A 20,691-nucleotide genomic window follows, 5' to 3' on the forward strand; every position below is an offset into this window, starting at 1 on the left:
AATTTTGTGAAAACTAAATAAATCAACAGAGCGGATACGATTACAGGTTCATGCACTAGGCGATAGGTCAAAGTCATATGTTGTAAAATTGGCTTTTTAGTACCGTTTTCATCACATTTAAAACACATTTCTTTGGATGAGGGAAACAAAAAGAAGGTATACAATCATCAGCAACCAGCAATGAGAACAAATCTTTATCTAAAAGTCTAGCAGGGACATCTGCTGTCCATGATGGATTAATACAACCAGCCTCAAAAATGCAATAGGAGGCATCAACCTGGAAGTGAGGACGTTTGAATCCCTCATAATTAAAACTCTTTGTGCTTCATTTCGCCACTTCTTTCTCTCAAAAATGAGAAATTAATGAATTACTTTACAGAAGGCCAGCTGTGTTTAAAACTCCCACCTGACTCAAGGCACTCTTTTAATGAGCATCAGACAGAATAAATCTCTGAGCAAAACTAGACTCCTCATTAGAAGTGTTTTACATTTACATTTTCAGAAATATGTAGATTTGGTTTGATTAAACGTTGGGTTTAGCAACCTTGAGGAAATGTATTTTTTCTCCAACATGAAAACGGCACTTTTATATTCCACATCTAACTGAAAAAACATCACGACTGTCCGGAGAAAAGAAGCGCTGCCTTTTCCACTAACCACAAGTTTTATAGTGAATATCTAAAGCAAGCAAGGCAGATGCTGTCAGATACATTGACTTGAACAAAACTTCTGTGATCTCCGTGAGGCTATTAAAGCAACTATAATCAATCAACAATGGATCAAATAGCTAGAGTTGGGCTGGTGTAATGATTTTCAAACCAGTTTGATATTGAAGGGGACAAATCATGCTCATTTTCAGGTTCAGACTTGTATTTATGGTTCCTACTAGAACATTTTCAGCCACAGCAGGCAGCTATTTTTATTGAAAATGTTCAAAAACTCCCTGCCCAGCACCAAACAGCAGACTGACAAGGTTATAGAGACTAGCAGCTAAACATCGTGGAGCATTTAGCAGCTAAAGAGAAAGATACCTCGTTCAGGACTTGGTGGAGACCAAAAACAGAGCTAAAAAGTAGAGTGAATATTGGACTTACATTCATCAGGTGAGAGTCTTATTAAAGATAGGGTTGACGATGTTGGAAAGCTAGCATAATTTGAAAGTAGCATGCCTCAGGAGCTCCGTCTAACTACTTCACAGACACAGAGCGGAGAGAGGACCTCAACTCAACAACGCTACCTCATGACAAGTAACCGCGGCAGGGAGGCATCTGATTGGTTCTTTCCAAGCGCACCTCGAGGAAGTGATTGGTAGACGTTTTTACAGGATTGCAGCAGCTACAGATGACGGCTCTTTTTCGGTCCTCTTTCAGAGCTCATAAGTAATGGATCGCTGCTGGGGTGTAAAGATCATTTCAGCCATCATAACAAATAGTGTATACTGGAGAACATCAACGTCAACCCTGCCTTTAACAAAAAAGCTGATAATATATCAATGATCACAGCGTGTTTCCACTGCCCCCTGATGGCCAAGGAAAATCAATAAAAATCTGTTAACTGCAAGTTTAAAGATACAGTGTGTAAGATTTGCCGGCATCTAGTGGTGTGGTTGCAGATTGCAATCGACTGAGTGCCCCTCTGCTCACTCCCCCCTTTCCAAGACTGCTGTAACGTGAGCTGCATGGTGCAAAAACCGTGGTAACGCCGTTTGCCTTGCTCAGAGGCCATCCTTACCATAATAACACGACTTTAGGAGCAACAGAAAGCTCATTCTAAGCTAACAAAAACACAACTCTTAGTTTCAGGTGATTATATACAAATAGAATATAGTTATGAAAATTATATTCTGCTAATATAGCCATCGAAATGCTACACACTTGCCCTTTAAACTCTCAATTTTGTTCCATGTATTACATTATCCAAATACCCGATATTTATGTGGGAGAAAGGGTAAAACTTGCACATCTTCCCAAAGGACCACAGTGCTGTCATTTTTCCACAGTGACTATCCATCACTGCTGGTATATATTAACGCCTCTCTTAAGCAGCCACTGTTATTTCCCCTGCTATACTTCACCACGGGGCTACTTAACTGCAGTTAGACTGACTGCAATGCATAACCCGGGTGCTGAATTTTCCTCAGTATTGAAGAGACATTACCAACTGGTGTTAACTTGGACGTGGTGATTTCCTTAAGAAGGATATACCCTGTTTATGGGAAAGTCTTTAAAGCACTAAGCACATCATTACCCCCTTTTTAAGATACGAAGAGCTTCCTACGAGAAGTCCATGCATCAACCTGATCTAAAGTCCTCGGCATCCTCAGACAATCTCTGCGAACACACTTCCTGTTAACAAATGACCCTCATTTATAGCCGAGATGGAGCGATGCTGCAGGATGCCCACGGGGAAGATTTTCCACATGATGGATATAAATCTGCTCGAGCCATCACATCTCATTGGCCTATGACTTACAGCCTCTCTTAGCTAATTAGACGGCCACTGCTTTTGGCACTGAGTAATTGCAAACGTATCAACTGCTGCAACTGCTTAGCAGTCTGTGACAGCAAATCGCCTCTCTTTGCTAAGCTCACAGAGGCTGAACGACTCGTTCGTGTTGGATTCGGTCCAATTCGACAGATCAGGGGTGTCAAAAAATATAAAGAAAAAAACACAGACAAGGCTCAGAGTTTGTTTGTTTTTCTGCGGTGAAACTGCACATTCGGTTCATTTAAATTCTCTGCATTCACGAAGAAATCTCAGCCCACATAATCTCTAATGCACCATATCATAACCCAGCGCCACATTAGTGCCTCGTTTTCAGTGTTTTCGTTGACATTTTATGACTTTCTCACTTTACTTCACCGAGTTTATGCATACAGATTACCCTCGACTGCTCAGTGTGCTCAAAGGGAACATTATACTGGGAGGAAGAACAACAATCCCAGAGGACTGTTCCTCAAAAATAACACTATAGAGGAGAAACAGGCACGTTGCTACTAGTTACTGAGCACCTCCTCTGAAAGCAAAAACTGCAGGAAATCTCTGAACAGGTTTTCAACAAGAGCATCCCTGTGGTTCAAGTGTTGATTGCAACTCAAACCTGGGAAAGGAAACTAGCGCACTCTAGTGGAGAACAAACAGCACGACAGCTTCCAACTGAGACATTTAAAGAAAACATCTACACTACAAATAGATCTATGTTGCCTGCTTAGTTTGTGAATTTTCTTTATAAGCTGAACATCAGAGAGGCAGATGTAGTGATGGTGTATGAAAGCAGCTCTGGTGATTGTATATGCATGGGTGCATTTTCCCGTTCGACTGACTAAACCCTACATTTAAATAAACCTCCCTCGGATACTGCGTCTTTAAGTAATTAGTGTCAGAAATCTGTCATCTCTTGTTTTGCTCTAATTTTTTAGTTTAAAAGGATAATTATCTGTGTTTTTACATCATGACTTTTGTTGTCTGAAATCACAAGAGCAGAACAATGTACATTCTGTTGTAGGGTGGATTTAGCTTTATTCCAAAATTGCTTTCTTTATTGTAATAAATGCTGATAATTCATACATTCGTTTCCCATTGTATTAAGGAGCATATGGGAGCTGATGTGCATCCCAGCATGCCTTGGGCCAAAGGCAGACAACTAGGGCTGCACAATTAATCCAAATTTTATAAAAATCGCAATATGGAGGAGCAATATTTATTAAAGGCGAAATGTGTTTCAAAATACCATTTTAAATTAAATATTGTCGTGCTGTTACAGAGCATAAAATACGGATAGAAAACAAACACATTCACATCTATAGGTACGTTGGAATCTTTGGACTTTTGGAGCAAACTGGAGGAACTGAAAGAAGATCAAGTATGTACAGGAAAAACATGTAAACTCAATTACCGTGATCAACAACAAAAACCCAAGAGCTTCTTGGAGTGAGTTGACAGGGGTCAATATTAATCAATATTGATCATTATCTCAAAAATATTTAAAATGTTACCAAATGTCTGAAGCAAAGCTGATTTAAATGACAGCTATGTATACTGTATGTGTCATGTTTCTGAAATAGTGGAAATTAGGGCTGCAACTAACAATTATTTTCATTGTCGATTAATCTGTTGATTAATTTCTCGATTAATCGATTAGTTGTTCGGTGTATAAAATGTCAGAAAATGGTGAAAAATGTGCATCAGGTGTTTCCTAAAGCCCAAGATGACGTCCTCAAATGTCTTGTTTTGTCCACAACTCAAAGATATTCAGTTTACTGTCATAGAGGAGTAAAGAAACCAGAAAATATTCACATTTAAGAAGCTGGAATCAGAGAATTTTTCTTAAAAAGTTAGTCAAACGGATGAATTGATTATCACAATAGTTGACGATTAATTTAATTGTTGACAGCTAATCGATTAATTGTTACAGCTCTAGTGGAAATCACATTTTATTGGACAGAAACTCTCGCTTCGATGCTTCTAAAAGCCTCAACAAATAAGCAAATACACATGTAAAGACTTTCTTTCTTCACTAAATTGAGGTATAATTCTCTAAAGGCTGGGCATCCTCTAACGTTCAGCCTACCCAGCCTACATCCTCTCAAGTAAAACCTCATTTAGTCTCTAATCTGCATTATCCTCCCTCCTGCTTATACTTCCTTTCCCTTATTTCCCCTCCTTCATCCCTCCTCCTCCCACTCTCTCTGTTTTGTTCCCCTCTCTCTCTCCATCTGTCAGGGTCGACAGAGTGCAAAGAATCACATTAAGAACTATTCAAATGTTGAACTAGTCACAATTGCTATTCATACAGGCATTAAAGGCTGCCAAATCCAATTCAGCTCAGACGCTGCGAGTGCCTCGGCGGTTAGAAGGAACCCGATACACAGACAATAACGTCTCCTGGATGTAATGGAGCCACAAATGACTGAGTCATCGGCGCCCGCACTGTAGAAGAAAAGAGACTTCATTTTTGATTCTACCTACTGCACCTGAGATTAACAAGGCTGTGATTTCTCTGCCACGAGTTGGAAAGTGACACTCAAAAAGAAAAGAAAGGAGTGATTAATGCACCAAAGATGATAAATGGTAGCTTTGGTTTTAAGCGACAAAGTGCACTTCAGACACACATTGTCATACATGTATGATCTATACATCTGTCACTGTTCAGAGGACTGTCATACATACATGATCTATACATCTGAAACTGTTCAGAGTACTGAATGTTGGCACTGTTGTTATCACTTATTTCAACGTTTCTATACTTTCTATTGACATCACACACCTGTTTTACAAAATCTCTTCTTTTCTTGGCTGGAAAGAGACAAATCTGGACGAGGAAACAGAAGCAAACACCACAGACTTGTTAACTTGTTGCCACCACAAACTTTTCATTTCATTGATCTTCATGCATATTTAGGAATGGGCAACATTTCTGTGTGTGTGTAAAACAGAAAAGTCTGCATAACACCAAACACAGTTGGAAATAGTTCATTTTCATAATATATGCATAAAAAGTATATCAATCTACTAAAACACCAGCTCAAGTTTTTTCTATCAATTACACTTTTGCAAATAAAAACACAAACAAGAGGCAGGATTACAGTTATATTTCATGGGGGGCAAAGAGGGAAAAGAAATATACACAAGAATTCCAACACTGTAATATAACATAATGAAGTCTACATGATCTCAAATCATTCGGCCACATCAGCGTCACACCTACTGTATATTATGGAAATAATTGTCTGTCCCTTCGGCAGCTGATATGAACAATTATCTCCTCTGGTCTCCTGAAGGGGTCACTGTTGTACAAAAGCATCCCAAAGATGTCCCCTTATCATAGCTTGTAATGAGACAACACCTCCAAGCTCCAGTTGAGATGAAAATCAGGTATGGTTCATCCATCCATCAGTTTTCAAATAGATTATGCAAATATTTGCAAAGTCAAAATTGCTCTGTAGGAAAACACTTTTTGTCAAAACAGAAAAATTATTTACAGTTTGGGCCTCACAGATTGTTGCTGACTGTAATGAGCTTTGAACATGTGTATTTCCAGCTGTATACATATGTGGACCCATACTGACATAATGCCTTCCCTGGCCCTTAACTCTAACCTTAAAGTGAGACTACGAAACTGTCGCCTGTTGGCTGTATTAGCGAAATCCCTGAGAGTATTGAATCGATTAACGATGAACTGTTTTGCCTATGCATTCAACATTTCATTTGTTAGAGAATGTGTGTGTTTTTTTCTGACATAATCTCACTTTAACTAATGCCTTATCCTAACCTTAAACATAAAAAGTCTAAAGCCTAGAACTGCCTTCTAAGGAAGTGCCACAAAAACATGGTCCTCATGAAGACATAAGGCTTGTACAAGAGCACACACACATGAAGTAACTTAACAGTGTGTGAAATACTGGTGGTAATCGTGGGGTCCCCTCTACCTAGTGCTCCAGTGTTATGCTGAAGTCGTACACAGACTCAATACACAATATATCCTTCAAGATTTCATGGATGGAAGCCAAGGCAATCAACTAGGATATACACGCACTGCACACACATCACCAAGGCTAATATCGTAAACAATAAGGCCCTCACACACAACCATGCAACAACTACTGTACGCCCTGCAACAGAATCCACAGAGCACACTGGCCTCTCTCTCTCTCTAACCCGACACACGCACACTTGTGTGTCACGCTACAGATTTTTCACATTATGCACAGCAGGTCTATCACAATTCAGTCACAGCAAACACAGGCTAATGATCGAAAAATATCTTATCTTAGCTTGAAAAAGAATGGAGCACAGAGGCTTCATGTCGAAGCAGGAAAATAATCAGCTTTTCATGTTATACAGGGGATCGTTTCTCTGAACTACACAACATTTGCACTGTGGACCATTTGCAGCAGCACCAACCATAGAAGAAGGCCTCATCAGAAACAACTGAGTATTCAATGGCAATATAATCAATATAATATATAAAATATAATCAAAGGGCTTTACAAGCGACTGACAAATGAATTGCCAAATGTCATAATGATCAACAGTTACTCAAAGTAGTAAAATGTTAATAAAACAAAATGAGTAAAATAGAGTATGAAATAGCATAAATAATAAAACCACTAAAATTGTAAAGCACTACATGACAGCCAGACTAAACAGATGTGTTTTTAGTTTACGTTTATACCTATTATATATTAAAATATCAGTATTTTCAGCTCTTCTCAGATCCTCTGGAAGGCTGTTCCAGCGGTTTGGAGCGTAATGAATGAAAGCAGCATCGCCGAATGTTTTTGTTCTGCTTTGTGGAACAACTAAAAGAGACGAACTATAAGATTAAACACCACAACAATGTTTTTCTCTATTCACATTTGTGAATAAATGTTTTGCAATTTGAATAATGAATACTACTGGACATAGTAGGCTTTAAAAGATATTTTAGTGACAATTGCAAATGACAAATCTTTTAATTTTTTAATTTCCAGAGACCCCAAACGCCCCAAAAATTTGCTGTTGAGACTTTCAGTGGGTCTCAAGTGTCAATCATTTCTTTGTAAACAAGTAATTCTGTCATAAATCTGAAATTCATTTACTGTAATGATTGATAATAACTACTAAAGTACATATAATAACTACTAATAATATTTCTTGTCATTAACATAGACACATGCATAAAAACATCTCTGTAACATCTCTATATATATTGTACACACAGTTTGCACAACAAACTTTATGTGCACTAAATCTGATCAACTTTTGCAAATGACAGGATAGACATGCAAGATGAATTAACCTCGATTAACCATGATCATTTCCTCTCAACAGCAAAAAGACAATTTAAGAAACCAATTAGAAAGGAATTAATAAAAAAAAAGGCATTTTAGAAAGAAGCTGTTACATAAATCTGTGCGGCTTGATTACAACTTAATGCACTCTGTATTGGTTATGACAGTCAGAAGTGGTAATAACTGCTGTGAACCACAGTGTGGTGCTCAGTGACCATACAGTGAGAAAGGGCCGTTTTACACACACACACAGACAAACACACACTTCTGACTCCATGATCTTCATGTACTCCATGTATGAGGAGACGAGACCGACACCGCCGTGACCCGTCATCTCCAAAACCAAATGAACGCTTGATGAATTTCCCCTTTTGTTATAACAAGCGCTCGTCTTTGCCGAGGCTCTCAAATCTCATCTGACAGGACGGCTCCCACAACTCAAAGTAATGAAGGCAGCCCATCTTCCCCTGTTAGATGAGGTGCATAAATACAGACACAGCTCATTAATAATTCTGTCACACAGGTAGGCTACGGGGGGAAAAAAAGGTGACACACTTTTACAGCTCGAGCACTCTCCCAGAGTCCCCGGAGCTGCAAAAGCCCACTTTATGTAGGTATGTTCACTTATGCACCCTGAGAGCTAAGATGCTTGCTGCAGACATCACATTAGTGCACAAGAATCCTGCTTTGAGTTTGTCTTTATATATTTTTCATGCATTGCATCCTGTATGAAACCGCCTTGTATATATCAACTAATGTTCCTCCTTTTGTTTACCACGTCTTACTTCTCCACCAAGGCTACAGGCTAATAAGGATGTGTGAACAAGCCACAAGGAGTTGTCAAGGTCAGGCCTGGACTTCAAGCCAGCTGCTATCTACTGAAGACAACCCCTCCCCGTGCGTATAAAGCTTGCGTTTGTCAATTATTCCTTAGAGACACGGAGCAGACAGCTGCGCGTTATGCTTCCTCTCCCCTCAACAGCTGCAATAGACGTTCGGTCGTCCTGTCAGCTCGGTGCACCTTTCTGTCGAGTATCTCTTCTTTCGGCTCTGGCAACTTAACTCTTATCCAAAGAGAATTTCATCAGGCGAGCGGTGTTTTTAATCTTCACGGAATATGCAAAATATTCTTTATATAAAAGAGGTCAATTCAGGTAAAAGTCATTATGCCTTACTGATTTCCCTAATTAAATCCATACCAGTCACAAAGGAAGGAAGACAGATAAAAGGAGAAGAAGCTGAGTTGGAGAAAAAGAGTTTTGAGATAAGTGCGGGCTGCAAAAAATAGCAGCGCAATGTAACAGATGTTTTGTTTAACCGCTGTATATTCAATTTGCATGTGGATCTTTTATCAGGAGCAAAATCTGTGCCCTCTTAGTGGCGGAATAATCCTTGTAGCTGCTCCTCTGCTCCCCAAAATAGCACAGTAGCTTGAGGTCTGAGAAGGCCAAGTGGCCAGTTTTGTCATGCACCAGCGCTCTAAACAGTGCTCCGAGTACCTTGGGATGGTTATGGCCCGACTGTAAACTGCGTCTGGATGGTGTCAGGGAAGTTACTCCTGGCTGCAGCTAATGCAAAGTGTTGACTGCAATAAACTTGAGGTAGTTAACAGCCATAATGCTCGGCGTGACCTTTACTGTGGACAGTGGAGCCCAAGGCTGGCCCCCCCGTCCTCCAGCTGTGAGTCAGTAATCCACGCCGACGACGGGAAAGCGATGAATTCACAAGCCCTCGGATTTTGCGGCGTAATTGGCGAAGAGGCCTTGTGAGTAAGAGGACGAAGGAACGAGGAAGCAAAGTAGCGTGAGAGATGGAGACGGAGGGAGAATAAATGCGGAGTCAAATGAGGAAATGTGAGAGGGGAAGTAAACACTTGAGAGAGCATGGGATCGCTGCGGGCGAGGTTATGGGCTGTTTTTAATGTTATTTTGTTTATACTGTCCATCTTCATTCGGTGGGGGAGACCTCCCCGGTGAGTCTGTCACAGTGATTCTTAATTCGTACACTAAGCTGAGAGTCAGAGGGGTTACGCTGCAGAGCCCTGTGAGCAGGGGTCCTCAGAAACCCTCCGGGGTCGCAGTAATTATCGCCGCATGTGCAATCACAAGTCACAAACCATTACTCACACAATACGTCACCTTTTATCGCCTGGATTTCTCTTTTGTCATCCAGCCTGAGGTGCATATCGACAATTACGGCGTGAATTAAGAGACAGACATGACTGACTGGATCAATTATTATGGAGTGTTAAAGGGCAGGTTTTCCATTCTGGGGGGTCTGTGTTATGAAGGTCTGTCTGTTTAGCTGATGCTCCGCTGTAAAGGTCGCACTGCAGTGGTCTCTGTCATAGCGAGACCGCACACCTGGCACCGACACACGGCTTTTCTTACTCAAGTATTATCTCTCAGCGTGTACAAGTAGAGCATCTGTAAGAACACTAATCCGACACAATTACTCTCGATACACATCGCTGGGATGTGTGAAGCCTCTGTGTGCTGATTCCAACTAAGTTGTCTACTCATAAACGGTGGTAAATGGTAAAGTTTTACTTCTCAAACTTCAAACAAATCATTCAAACCCATCCTGCCCACCCGTTTCGGATGTTATTATCCAATTGAATGGGCGTTATCAGTGGTTATCAGCCTCATAGATCTGGGTTAGAAGGGGTCTGCTACACATACTAGTAGGTTAAAAGGCCTTTATCATATATTTACATGGTTGATCAGCAATATGAATACAAGAAGACAACGCCGACTTCTAGTGGCCGTAGTAATTATGACGGAAAAGGTGGAAGTCAGGCAACGTAGTATAACGCCTGGTTTTTGTGTACGTATGCGAGTCTACCGGAAGTTCATTCATTCCTATGTGAGCTCTGATGTGTTTGTAAAACTCCTTCCGATATAAAAACACTGTTTTATAACTATGTAGTAACTACTCTCCTATATCTGTGGTGGTGTTTCTATCCATCTGTAAAGAGATGCATTTCCTTGCGTAATCCGTATACTATACAGATTTACCGACACAAAACAAAGAGCGACAAGAGCGGTTGGGTCAAACAAACACAGGACTTTCACCAAAAGTCAACGACTTATTTTACCGTACTTTTATTGCATAATTTACGTAGTTATTATAATCCAAACCACGATCTTTTCTTAAACCTAACCTAAAGCTTTTTTGTTTGATTTCACAACGTTAATAAGTTCCACTTTCATAACCTAGGTGGTGCAGGTCGGCCCCTCTGAAGCATTTGAATAGTAGTGATAAGTGCAGTAAGGGATAATGTACAGTTAGCGGGTCATTGCTGTGAAAGAAACCCCGACATGTCTCTCTTGCCCTGAAGGGGTTTCTTTCACAACAATGACGAGCTAGCTGTACATTATCCTGCTTATTACACGGCTACTTACTGAAAAAAATCACCGCCGTGATTAACCAATCAGAATCAAGTATTCAACACAGCTGTGTAATAACCTCTGATAACGCTCATTCAATAGGCTGATAACATTCAAAATAGGTGTCCTCTCTGCATCAACATGCCCTATATGTGAACCTAAAGCTCTCGGTAATAAATCTCTCATTATGCGGGGGAACAATTATCCAACTCCGTTCTTCTTCAGTGGTCGACTTCCCCTTGCTGCGTGTGCCTCTCTTTCTTTCTCTGGATGTAATATTAATGAACACATCTCAGCCAGGATGCTTGTTAGGCTCCGAGCTAATCCGATTTCTCACTGTCCCCACTGTTCACCTCAGACTGGGCTTCCATCACTTTATTTACTAACTGCTACGAAGGGGGACAGGAGCTCCAGGGATCCTCGGCCAGACGAGGGAAAAGACATGTAGCCTCAGACTCTGAGGTGGCTGGTCGGTCAGATGGAAGATATGAAGACAGGAATGAAGATGGATGTGTCCTCTACTTACTGACTCACATCAATGTTATATTTCACATACTGTCATGACCACTGGTACAACGATAGGGGAGGCAATCACTTTACTTTACTACCTTTAAAACCTGTGTTTTGTATATTATATTCTCACAGACCTCACTGCTGCATGTTCACAAATATTTCATTCCTTCTGACCTTATTAAAACCCAATATGTAGAAAAGTGCTGAAATAATAACCACTCTTTGCCACAAACTGCACTTTTGCTGAAGGTGACAAAATACAGAAATTACCATAAAGCATTGAAATACAGCCCAGGGATCTCCAAAACACAACATTAGGGTTTAAGTGCATTTGTGTTACCCTTTTCAAAAAACGGCTTGTCTGCAATTGGCTTGTCAATCTTCTTTTTTTTTGGTTTTGTTTAATGTGATGCAAGACTGTGGCTCTGCTTACAAAAACACCAACAGTCTTGTTTGTATCAAGCGATTGTGTTTCTTATTTACAGCCTTTCATCTGTGCCAGATTACATAAGATTTTCTGTTTTTGTTTGCTGTTTTTAATTAATTTATGCCGACAGAAATAACTTCTAACGTAGCGACATTTTAATTGAATTAGACAATTCGAATTAAAATCAATGTAGTTACATGAGCTACCGTGTAATCAGAGTACAGTAATGCGACGACGCAGAGAACATCGTTCATCATTAATTATGCTTAATCCATCGTTTTTTGTCCCCGTTTAGCTGAATTTAAAGGGCCAGTGTGTAGCATTTAGGGGATCTATTGGCAGAAATGGAATATAATATTCATACCTATGTTTTCACAAATTAGAAACAATAAAAACTTGAATTGCTATGTAGTGTTAGACTTTGTATAAGAGGTAAGGTGATGTGATTTCTTATATATTCTACAATATTAACTGTCCTGTTGCTCTGTGGCATCCCGAGGAAACTTTGCATGTTGAATTAACACATTTGTGCTCATATTAATGATGCTGCTATATCACATACTGTATAAATTAATTCTACACATGAGCATAAGCACCCCACACACAGCTTTCTGGAGCCCACTGAGCTCGGCGCTCCGACTCTGATTCACAGCTCAGTGTTTCTCTGCCTTCTGAACCCAGGTTTCTAATCAGAGAATTAGCTTCAGTTTCCCCTGCCAAAATCCACACAGTAATCCATCTCACTTTGTCCACACTGTGGCTCATGACCCACTAAAGCATTTGTCAGTATGCTTGAAAGCGAGAGAGGGAGAGAAAGAGACAGACAGAGAGACAATGAGAGATCCTGGCAGCCGGGGAAATGTGCTTTCCTGGTTTCCTGGGTGGCTTTATTAAAGCCTATTAGCTGCACAATGACAATCTTTAAATTTCTTCAGTATTGTTTCCACAAAAGAAACACGTTCTTATATTCTGAATGCATTACAGCTCGGATAAATCCTCGGCTTTCTTTCTTGGCTATACCGCTGATGTTATTGTATGACGGCGAGCCTGCGCGCTGCTCTGTACCTGCTGTTATGGATGCTTTTGTCGAGTGCTGGGTCAGGCCAACTGTGCATTCAACGTCCGGCCCCGTCTCTCAGAGCGTGATTAATGAGGGAGGAGATGGACAAGCAGGGTGCATTCTAATCACCCACAAGGACACGGAGAGTTATGGAAAGGAGGGGAAGAGAGGGAATAAAAGAGCAAAGAGAGAAGAGAAGGAGACATTATGTATTGATATTACAGTTTGTGTGAAGTGTCTGGTTAAAAAAACGACTTTCCTGAGTGAAACACAAACCTGAATTCTCTAACATTTCCCATCTGCGAGCACACATAGACCCCCACATACGAGCACACACTCACATGCTTAGACTCACTGAATACTCTCACAGCCTCAGAAGCAAACACAGGGACATGAAAGACACAGAGGGGGCCTTATGGGGTTAGCTTTGGCAAGGCTCAGTCCGATGGATCAGGAAGAATTGGCCCATCTAGTTGCATACTGCAATACCCATAAGGCCTCTCACTCATGACTGTTCATGCCTCTGAACCTGGCTCTCAAAATAAAGTCACTGAGCTGTGCAGTTATTGTAGACATAGTTGGAATTATCTATGCAAATTTCAAAGTGAATGTGAGCCTGTGAATACTAATGGTGAATGATGGAGAGAATTACAGCAGCCAGGTGGAGAGAAAATGCAGGAGGATTGGTTTGGATAGACATTAAAGGAAAAATCCCCCTCGGGTATTCACTTATAATGTTAAGCCCCTGATATTCAGAGCATTTAAAGAGTTGCGTGCATTTCGTGAGGAAGTGTTGCAATTTACTTTACAGCCTCATCTTCGTCTATTTGAGTTACATATTTCCTTCGTTTTCCTGAATGTCTTTGAAGTTGAACACAAAACGGGGAGTCAAAAGTGAAAAGCCTTTGCTCTTTTAATTCTTGGGGGGCCGACACCAAATTCTGACTCAAAGCAATATAGAGAAATATTGGGAAATGTGGTTAATCCCTTGCTTACAGAGAAGAGATGATTGCTACCACTCTCATAGTACATTTCAGTACAAAAAGTCCAACTCATAACCCCCCCGAAAACCACAAGTGGCCGATCCTAATCCAGCCCCCCTTAGTTACTGTTGCCAGGTCGAACAAGCTTTACTAAGATAAACATAGCGACGCTGGCTGTGCAGTTCCATGGATATATAAAGACAGCAGGATACAGCGAGAGTTGCTCAGTGGTGCATAAAGCTAAAAAAGCTTGACTTCCGAGGACAAAATTACCCGGATCATCGGGTGAGCTTCCGCATCCATTGGACCCATAGAGCAGGCGCAGTAGCGTTTCCTTTAACTCCGCCTCCCAGCTCTCGATCCAGCCTAGGTCTCATTCACATGAACATGATGAGGAAGGAAACTGTGGGAAATCTCTGGATTTCGACTATTAGTGCATTTAACTTTTAGGATCTAATGATTTAAATAAGGGCTATTCAAGTGTTCGTATTGGGAAGTTGATTTACCTCAAAATGACTGATTTACGGACGTCTCTCTCCCCAATGTAAGTCTATGGGAAAAAGTATTTTTGGGCCCAATGGCATCCAATGGCATTCTACCATTTGGCTACTATGTAAAATTAGCTTCAAAGCCCGGCGCTCTTCCTGGGGGCCTTTGCGGTTCATAGATGCTCCATTTAACTGCCGCAGTGCGTATGACTTTCATTTCTGGGCGTCAGGCAAAATAGAGTCAAGAAGCCGACAGCGAGGACTTGGACTTTTCCCGTTGGGATGTTAGACGTTGTGTATACCCAAATAAATAACACCAAAAGTTACTTAGGGGGCATGTAGCCTTAAATAAAATAAACAAAGGAACGTAAGCCTTGATTTTTTCTGGCTAACAATAATTCATGTCATCTTAAAAATATGTCAGCAACCAACCTGTCTGTCCTTTTCCCAAATGTCTTTAATGTTACCACAGGAATAAGGATGAGGCAAACCTGATTGAAATTGGTGATCTGACATTAGGCTAACTCCTCTTGATGTTACATTAGCTATAAGATGTCACTATATGTAATGTAATGTGTCTTTACAGTGATGTTAGCTTTGAACAGACGTAGGTGTCAAAATGTGGTTTTCTTTTCAACACAGACAAGCCTAGCACATAGCATAGCATATGCATTAATTCGTTTATAGTCTTTGTACTAAGCTAAGTTAACCAGGCACTTATCATTCATATTTTAAGGCAGCTACAGTGTGATAACAACAATCTTACAAGTTCATTGTATGTCACACTGTGTGAGACGAGTCTATCAAAGTCGTGGTCACAATCTGTGTCAGACTGCATTATATCAATGTTGAGGCATGTTAGATCATGTGAGGATCGCCTAGTGAATCGTACAGAAACAGAAAAAAAAAAGAGATGGAGGAGATTGTGAAGCTAATCTTGGTCAGCAAAAGTAGGGCAACACGAAACGCTGAATTTTGGTCTTTCTTTTAACGTCAGCATTACTCTCGCTCGCCAATGCACTCTGAGTTATTTCTCGTCGTATTCTGATGGGTTGGTTTGATTGATTAACTTAATTATCCCAAAGGGAAATTGTTTTTTTTTCAGTGTGGGTAGAAAATCGAACAAACACAATAGAAACACATGGCAGACAACCAGCATACATGGTGTCATGCTACACAAGCCAAGGGAAAACAATACAGCGATGATCTAATGCCATTGTTTCCAAAGTGTTTACCACGTATCTCGCACAATTGTCAACTCCCAAATGGGACAGCTCAAAATCGCACAGTGTTAAAGGCCTTTGAGAGAATAGAAAACATGTATGCCATCAAAGTCCTCTGTAGGCAGGCCTGTAGGAGTGCCTGCATATATTCCAAAATGGCACTGCACCAACTGTATTTGGCCAGTTATCAAAAAGAATAAAAAATATGTAAAATAAGGAAGCAAAATGGATCCACACATTCAACCAATCAAGGCAACAATCTGCCACCAGTAGGTGTACTTTCACACTGCCAAGATTGTTTATCGCAGTACTCCCTGCACTCTCTCCCTCCACCTGTCCCTGCTCAGTCCTCTCCTTCTTCCCGGTATACTTCACTTTCTGTGTCCTGTGCTCCTTGTTATGCATCATGTTGGCCCAAAATGACGATTGATTGCAGTGCCGCTGCCTTTGTAATCCGCTTAGGATGGATTTTGCATCTAAATCACTTTATTATTTATGTGCCTAACTCTTGCCAATGCCATTTGGAGGCAGTATGATTGGTGATCCATCACACATTATCCTTCACTGTGGTCATTAATATTGTAATGGGACGGACCTTCACCATGAAACTTCCAGGTGGAAGGGAATGCAGATCTCTTAGGGTCAGGCTGCTCAAAACAGGAGTCAACAGAGGGAAGATTATCAGGTGTGTTGCTACCAGACGGACTCTCCAGAGATGTTGTTAGTTCGCCCTCTCTCTGTTATTAACCTCTCTCTCTTCTCTCGCCTGCTCGCCGGCTGCACAGCAGCTTGTATCTTCATACATGGCCTCTCTTAGAAAAATACGGGATGTTATTATTTCATTGTCCTTTTCCATCAGGGCTTCAATCACCAGCTGCCAATCACACGCATCTGCTGCCTTCAGGCAGACACACACCAGCACACGGTGCCACATCAGGACACAGTTGAAACAACCACGTCTGTAGATGAGAAAAACAAGAAAAGAGAGATCTCCATCTCACCACATAAAGGGCAAGAGTGATATGCATCGCAAAAGCATTTGATGCGAATACATCTTATGATACCAACTCTTCATAGAGTCTCAGAAAACTTTCAGACCTGGAGTTTGATTGTAGCTATAGTATAGCATATGGGTTTTATACTGTCAGTGTGTCATATGCATGTAGATCTGGAGACTCAGCAGTAAAATGGTGGTGTAGTGCTTGCTGGGACGGCTGAGGGCAAAACAATCTGTCACTCTTTGGACTCTATGGCAGTCCACTGAGTCCACAGAGATAAAGCAGACAGATCTCAGTGGGTGAAGAAGGAAAACTGCTCACATGCATTTGAGGTTCATGGATGCCAGCAATCATCATGTCACTGTGTCTCCCACTCAGCTTTTAGCCAGAGGGAAGGGAGCACACAACCACAACAACAACTAGTGAGAGGTAGAGATATTTGTACTTAACATGCCTCATGCCACAACAGAGCAGCTGACCTCATGACGGCTGAGTGATTTTATTGTGAGCTCCACCCACCTGAGCAGAGGTCTAATCAGCCAGAATGACTGAAAACACCGATTTAAAACTAATAACTGGATAATGGTGACACATCTAGGAAAACTAAATTTAAGTATTAAATCTAGGAGCACAACAAGCTCCAAAATTGTTTGATTGATGTCTGCGTGTCTGGTATCATTCCAGTTTGGTGCATACTAACTCCTAAGACTGTGCATAACCTCATAGCGTTAACTGGAACCTGGCCTGGGTTTGGATGTTTCAGCACCATGGAGAGAGTTAAGTTGGCAACAACATGAAAAGAAAGTTAGAATTCCTGCTAGATTTCCTTGATTTTTGCTAAGTTTTTGGTGTTGAATAACACTCTCATCCCACAACTCAATGTGCATAGGAATGGGAAGAGCTGATTACAGTTGGAAAACATAAAAAATTATTTTGAATAGTGGTGAGTCATACTTATATACTATATTAGACATGTCTGCAAGTCGCCATTACTGCAGTAGCGTCTCCCTACAATATGTGCGCGTTTGAATGCAAGTTGTCCTAAGAAGTGTACAATGATTTTTATTTTCCGGTGATTATACACTAAAGAAAATATACCTATTAATATTATATTTCATTTCAGCTAATAGATCCCCCTAAATGTTACACACTGTCATTTTAAATGTATACATTTCTTGTATATAAACTGCCAAAACTATGCAGAATTACATACTTTATATTATTAATTGGGACACCGTCTGGGTTTGGAGAAAGAGAGAGAAAACATTCCTCATGTCTGCTCTGCAAGACTGAATACTCAACATCTGTGCTCATGTGGAGTGCTTTTAGAGACATTTCTTCATGCTCGTAACTCTGATTTGCGCATAGAGACACTGCACTTACTCCATTCAGAATAGCAATGCATGCTCTGCTATTTAGTAATGATTGCTGTGCTCACAATCCTAGATGTGATCTTGTGAACTCCTATTCATATTTGATAGGGTAATGGAGCATCCACTTTTTTCCCTGAGAGCGGTGGTGGGGGGGGGGAGGAAACCGCTGCCAGCTGTGCTATAATAGAATTTTTGCATTCGTTCATCAGCTGTTTTTCATCCGTATACGAGTGACAGTCTTATCTTCTTCTGTGGTGGCGGCAGGCTATGACCCTTGACACTTGTGTCATTGAGTGCAGAGATTAGTCATCACCAGTGCGTCTGTGGATCTGTGCAGTCGCAGTATGATGTGATTATTCCACTGACCTCTTTTCCAGTGACCACTGCCAGCAGAAAACTCCTCTGCCTCCACAACAGCATGTTCTGCTTCTACTCATGTGGGCTGTGGATGATCTCAGCAGCCAAACACTAGCGCTGCACGGTTATGGCCAAAATGATCATCACTATTTCTTGATAAATATTAAGATTATTTATCAGGATTATTCATTGATGTTAGGGACAAAATATTTTTATTGCACTTTCACATTCAAATAAACTGAGCACTGCTTTTCACTTTCATGTTATTTCATTCCTGCTAATGTACAAATATTTGCATAAAATAAGACTGGTTCTTTGTTACGGGTTTTGGTGAGTTTCAATGTCCGCATCCCCCTCCCTCATCGTGTGACGTCATCGGTGCTGTCCACCACTCCCGTGGCTGGGCGGAAACAGTTTAAATATTATGAAAGAAGCCCAGAGCTCACAGCAGGGTGGCTGTGATTTTGCTTGATCAGTCCACCTCTGTGCTTTTTCACTGCAGTTTGATTGTGCTTAGAATAACTAACTCGATTGGATAGTGAATATTTTGCATATTGTTAGTTTTGGTAGTAGTACTTCGTGGTTATAGAGGCACTTGTACATTGTTTGGGACTGAGCAGGGATTAGTTTTTATTTTAGAATACATACCGCTGTGCATTTTCAGTTGTCAGACACACTAGGTAAAGGGGTGGCTTCCACTTTTGTTTTTTTTTCTAACAGTGAGAGTAGTAAAAATAGAGTTTTCTTTCTTGTTCATATCTTGTTGTTTGCCAGCTAGTCAGCTGTGATTTTAAGTTATAGTTTGTAGCAGTTTGGTTTTATTTGTTTATTGATTTCGGCACCTTCTGCAGCCCTTTCCTGTTTTTCATTTGCCTACCGACACGGTTGTGTTCGCTCGTTTGCTGCATCATTGTTTGCTACTGACCGCAGCCCGTTCTGTTTCTTTTGATTGACCACTATTACAATAAACGGCAACTTTACGCCTGACAACGCCGGCTTATGTTTATTCCCATTCACAGTGTATCTCTTAGAAGCAAAATAAAACTGTAATTACCAAAAAAAAAAATTAAATTAACCGAGCACTGCTTTCACTTTCACATTGGGCTAGGCTACATTCCTACAATTTGACAAATCTATGCATCAAAATCAAACTTAAAATAAGGTTCCAAAATGAGTAATATACAGTATATTACTCTTCTACTCTGGTGGCTGGCAGTTAGTTTAGGAAGCGCTTGAAATGATATGCAGTTTTCTATGAGCGGAGCACACATTTTTAGACGTCAGTATCGCAGCCGATTATGTTCATTTAATTGTGGGAAGTCAAAATCATGATTAATATTCGATTAATTGTGCAGCCCTGCCAAACACCAACATATCTATATGCAGTTCCTTATTAGCTCACCTATGATGTGATCTCTGAAACTGAGGTGCAATGAACTCGCAGGTAATAACGCTTTAATGAAGCGTTTTCCAACAGGAAGACGGATCCTTGGCGGCGGTCATCCCTCAACTCCGAATCATTATGCGGCTGATTCATTCCTCCACCATGCTAATATAAAAAGCATCAGCTTGAGAGGATGAGACTGAGGGTGTCCTTAATTGTCAATTAAGGATGTATCTCCCAGTCATACTCCCGCCACACGACTCGTAGATTGAGCGATAACAATGAGGGCAGGGTTGCCTCGCCGCGAGGTCAACTCTGGAGTAATGAAAATACTTTTGATTATGTCTGCTTCCTCAACCAAAAACAAGCAATCACATGAAGAGAGTCAAATGATTTGTAAGAAATAAATCACTAACCCTATTATTATTATGGATATGGTAGAGTGCTCAGTGATGGTTTGGCTCTAACTGGCGATGGTCTTGGTTGCGACTAGGTTTTAATAACGTTTTTCTGCGTATTCGTTGATTACAACATCCATAATAAGAAACTAATGAAAGATTTAAAAAGCACAAACACATTAGCCGCCATTAATCAGGCAAAGAGAGCTCATCATTTCTTGGTTGATTTTTGTCTTTACCATCCTTTCTCCATTGCTGCGGTGATATCGGATCAGATAATCGTCTTTTTAAGTGTGGAAAGGTAACATTAAACATCTATCCAAACA

The 20,691-nt window shown here is 40.7% G+C and overlaps 1 protein-coding gene across 5 annotated transcripts in view; it reads right to left on the reverse strand.

The window, feature by feature from the left end:
- Nucleotides 1-20,691, reverse strand: part of LOC141759679 (RALY RNA binding protein like) — a 111,537-nt gene that overhangs the window by 36,429 nt on the left and 54,417 nt on the right. For 3 of the 5 annotated variants that reach the window (XM_074621953.1, XM_074621952.1, XM_074621954.1), the window contains exon 3: nucleotides 5,267-5,311. The exons of the other annotated variants lie outside the window; for them this stretch is intronic. In XM_074621953.1, coding sequence (XP_074478054.1) covers nucleotides 5,267-5,311 — 45 coding nt within the window. The remainder of the gene's footprint in view (nucleotides 1-5,266; nucleotides 5,312-20,691) is intronic. 5 annotated transcript variants of the gene reach the window in all.

Source organism: Sebastes fasciatus, chromosome 21 (assembly GCF_043250625.1).
Source record: "Sebastes fasciatus isolate fSebFas1 chromosome 21, fSebFas1.pri, whole genome shotgun sequence".
NCBI lineage: Eukaryota > Metazoa > Chordata > Actinopteri > Perciformes > Sebastidae > Sebastes > Sebastes fasciatus.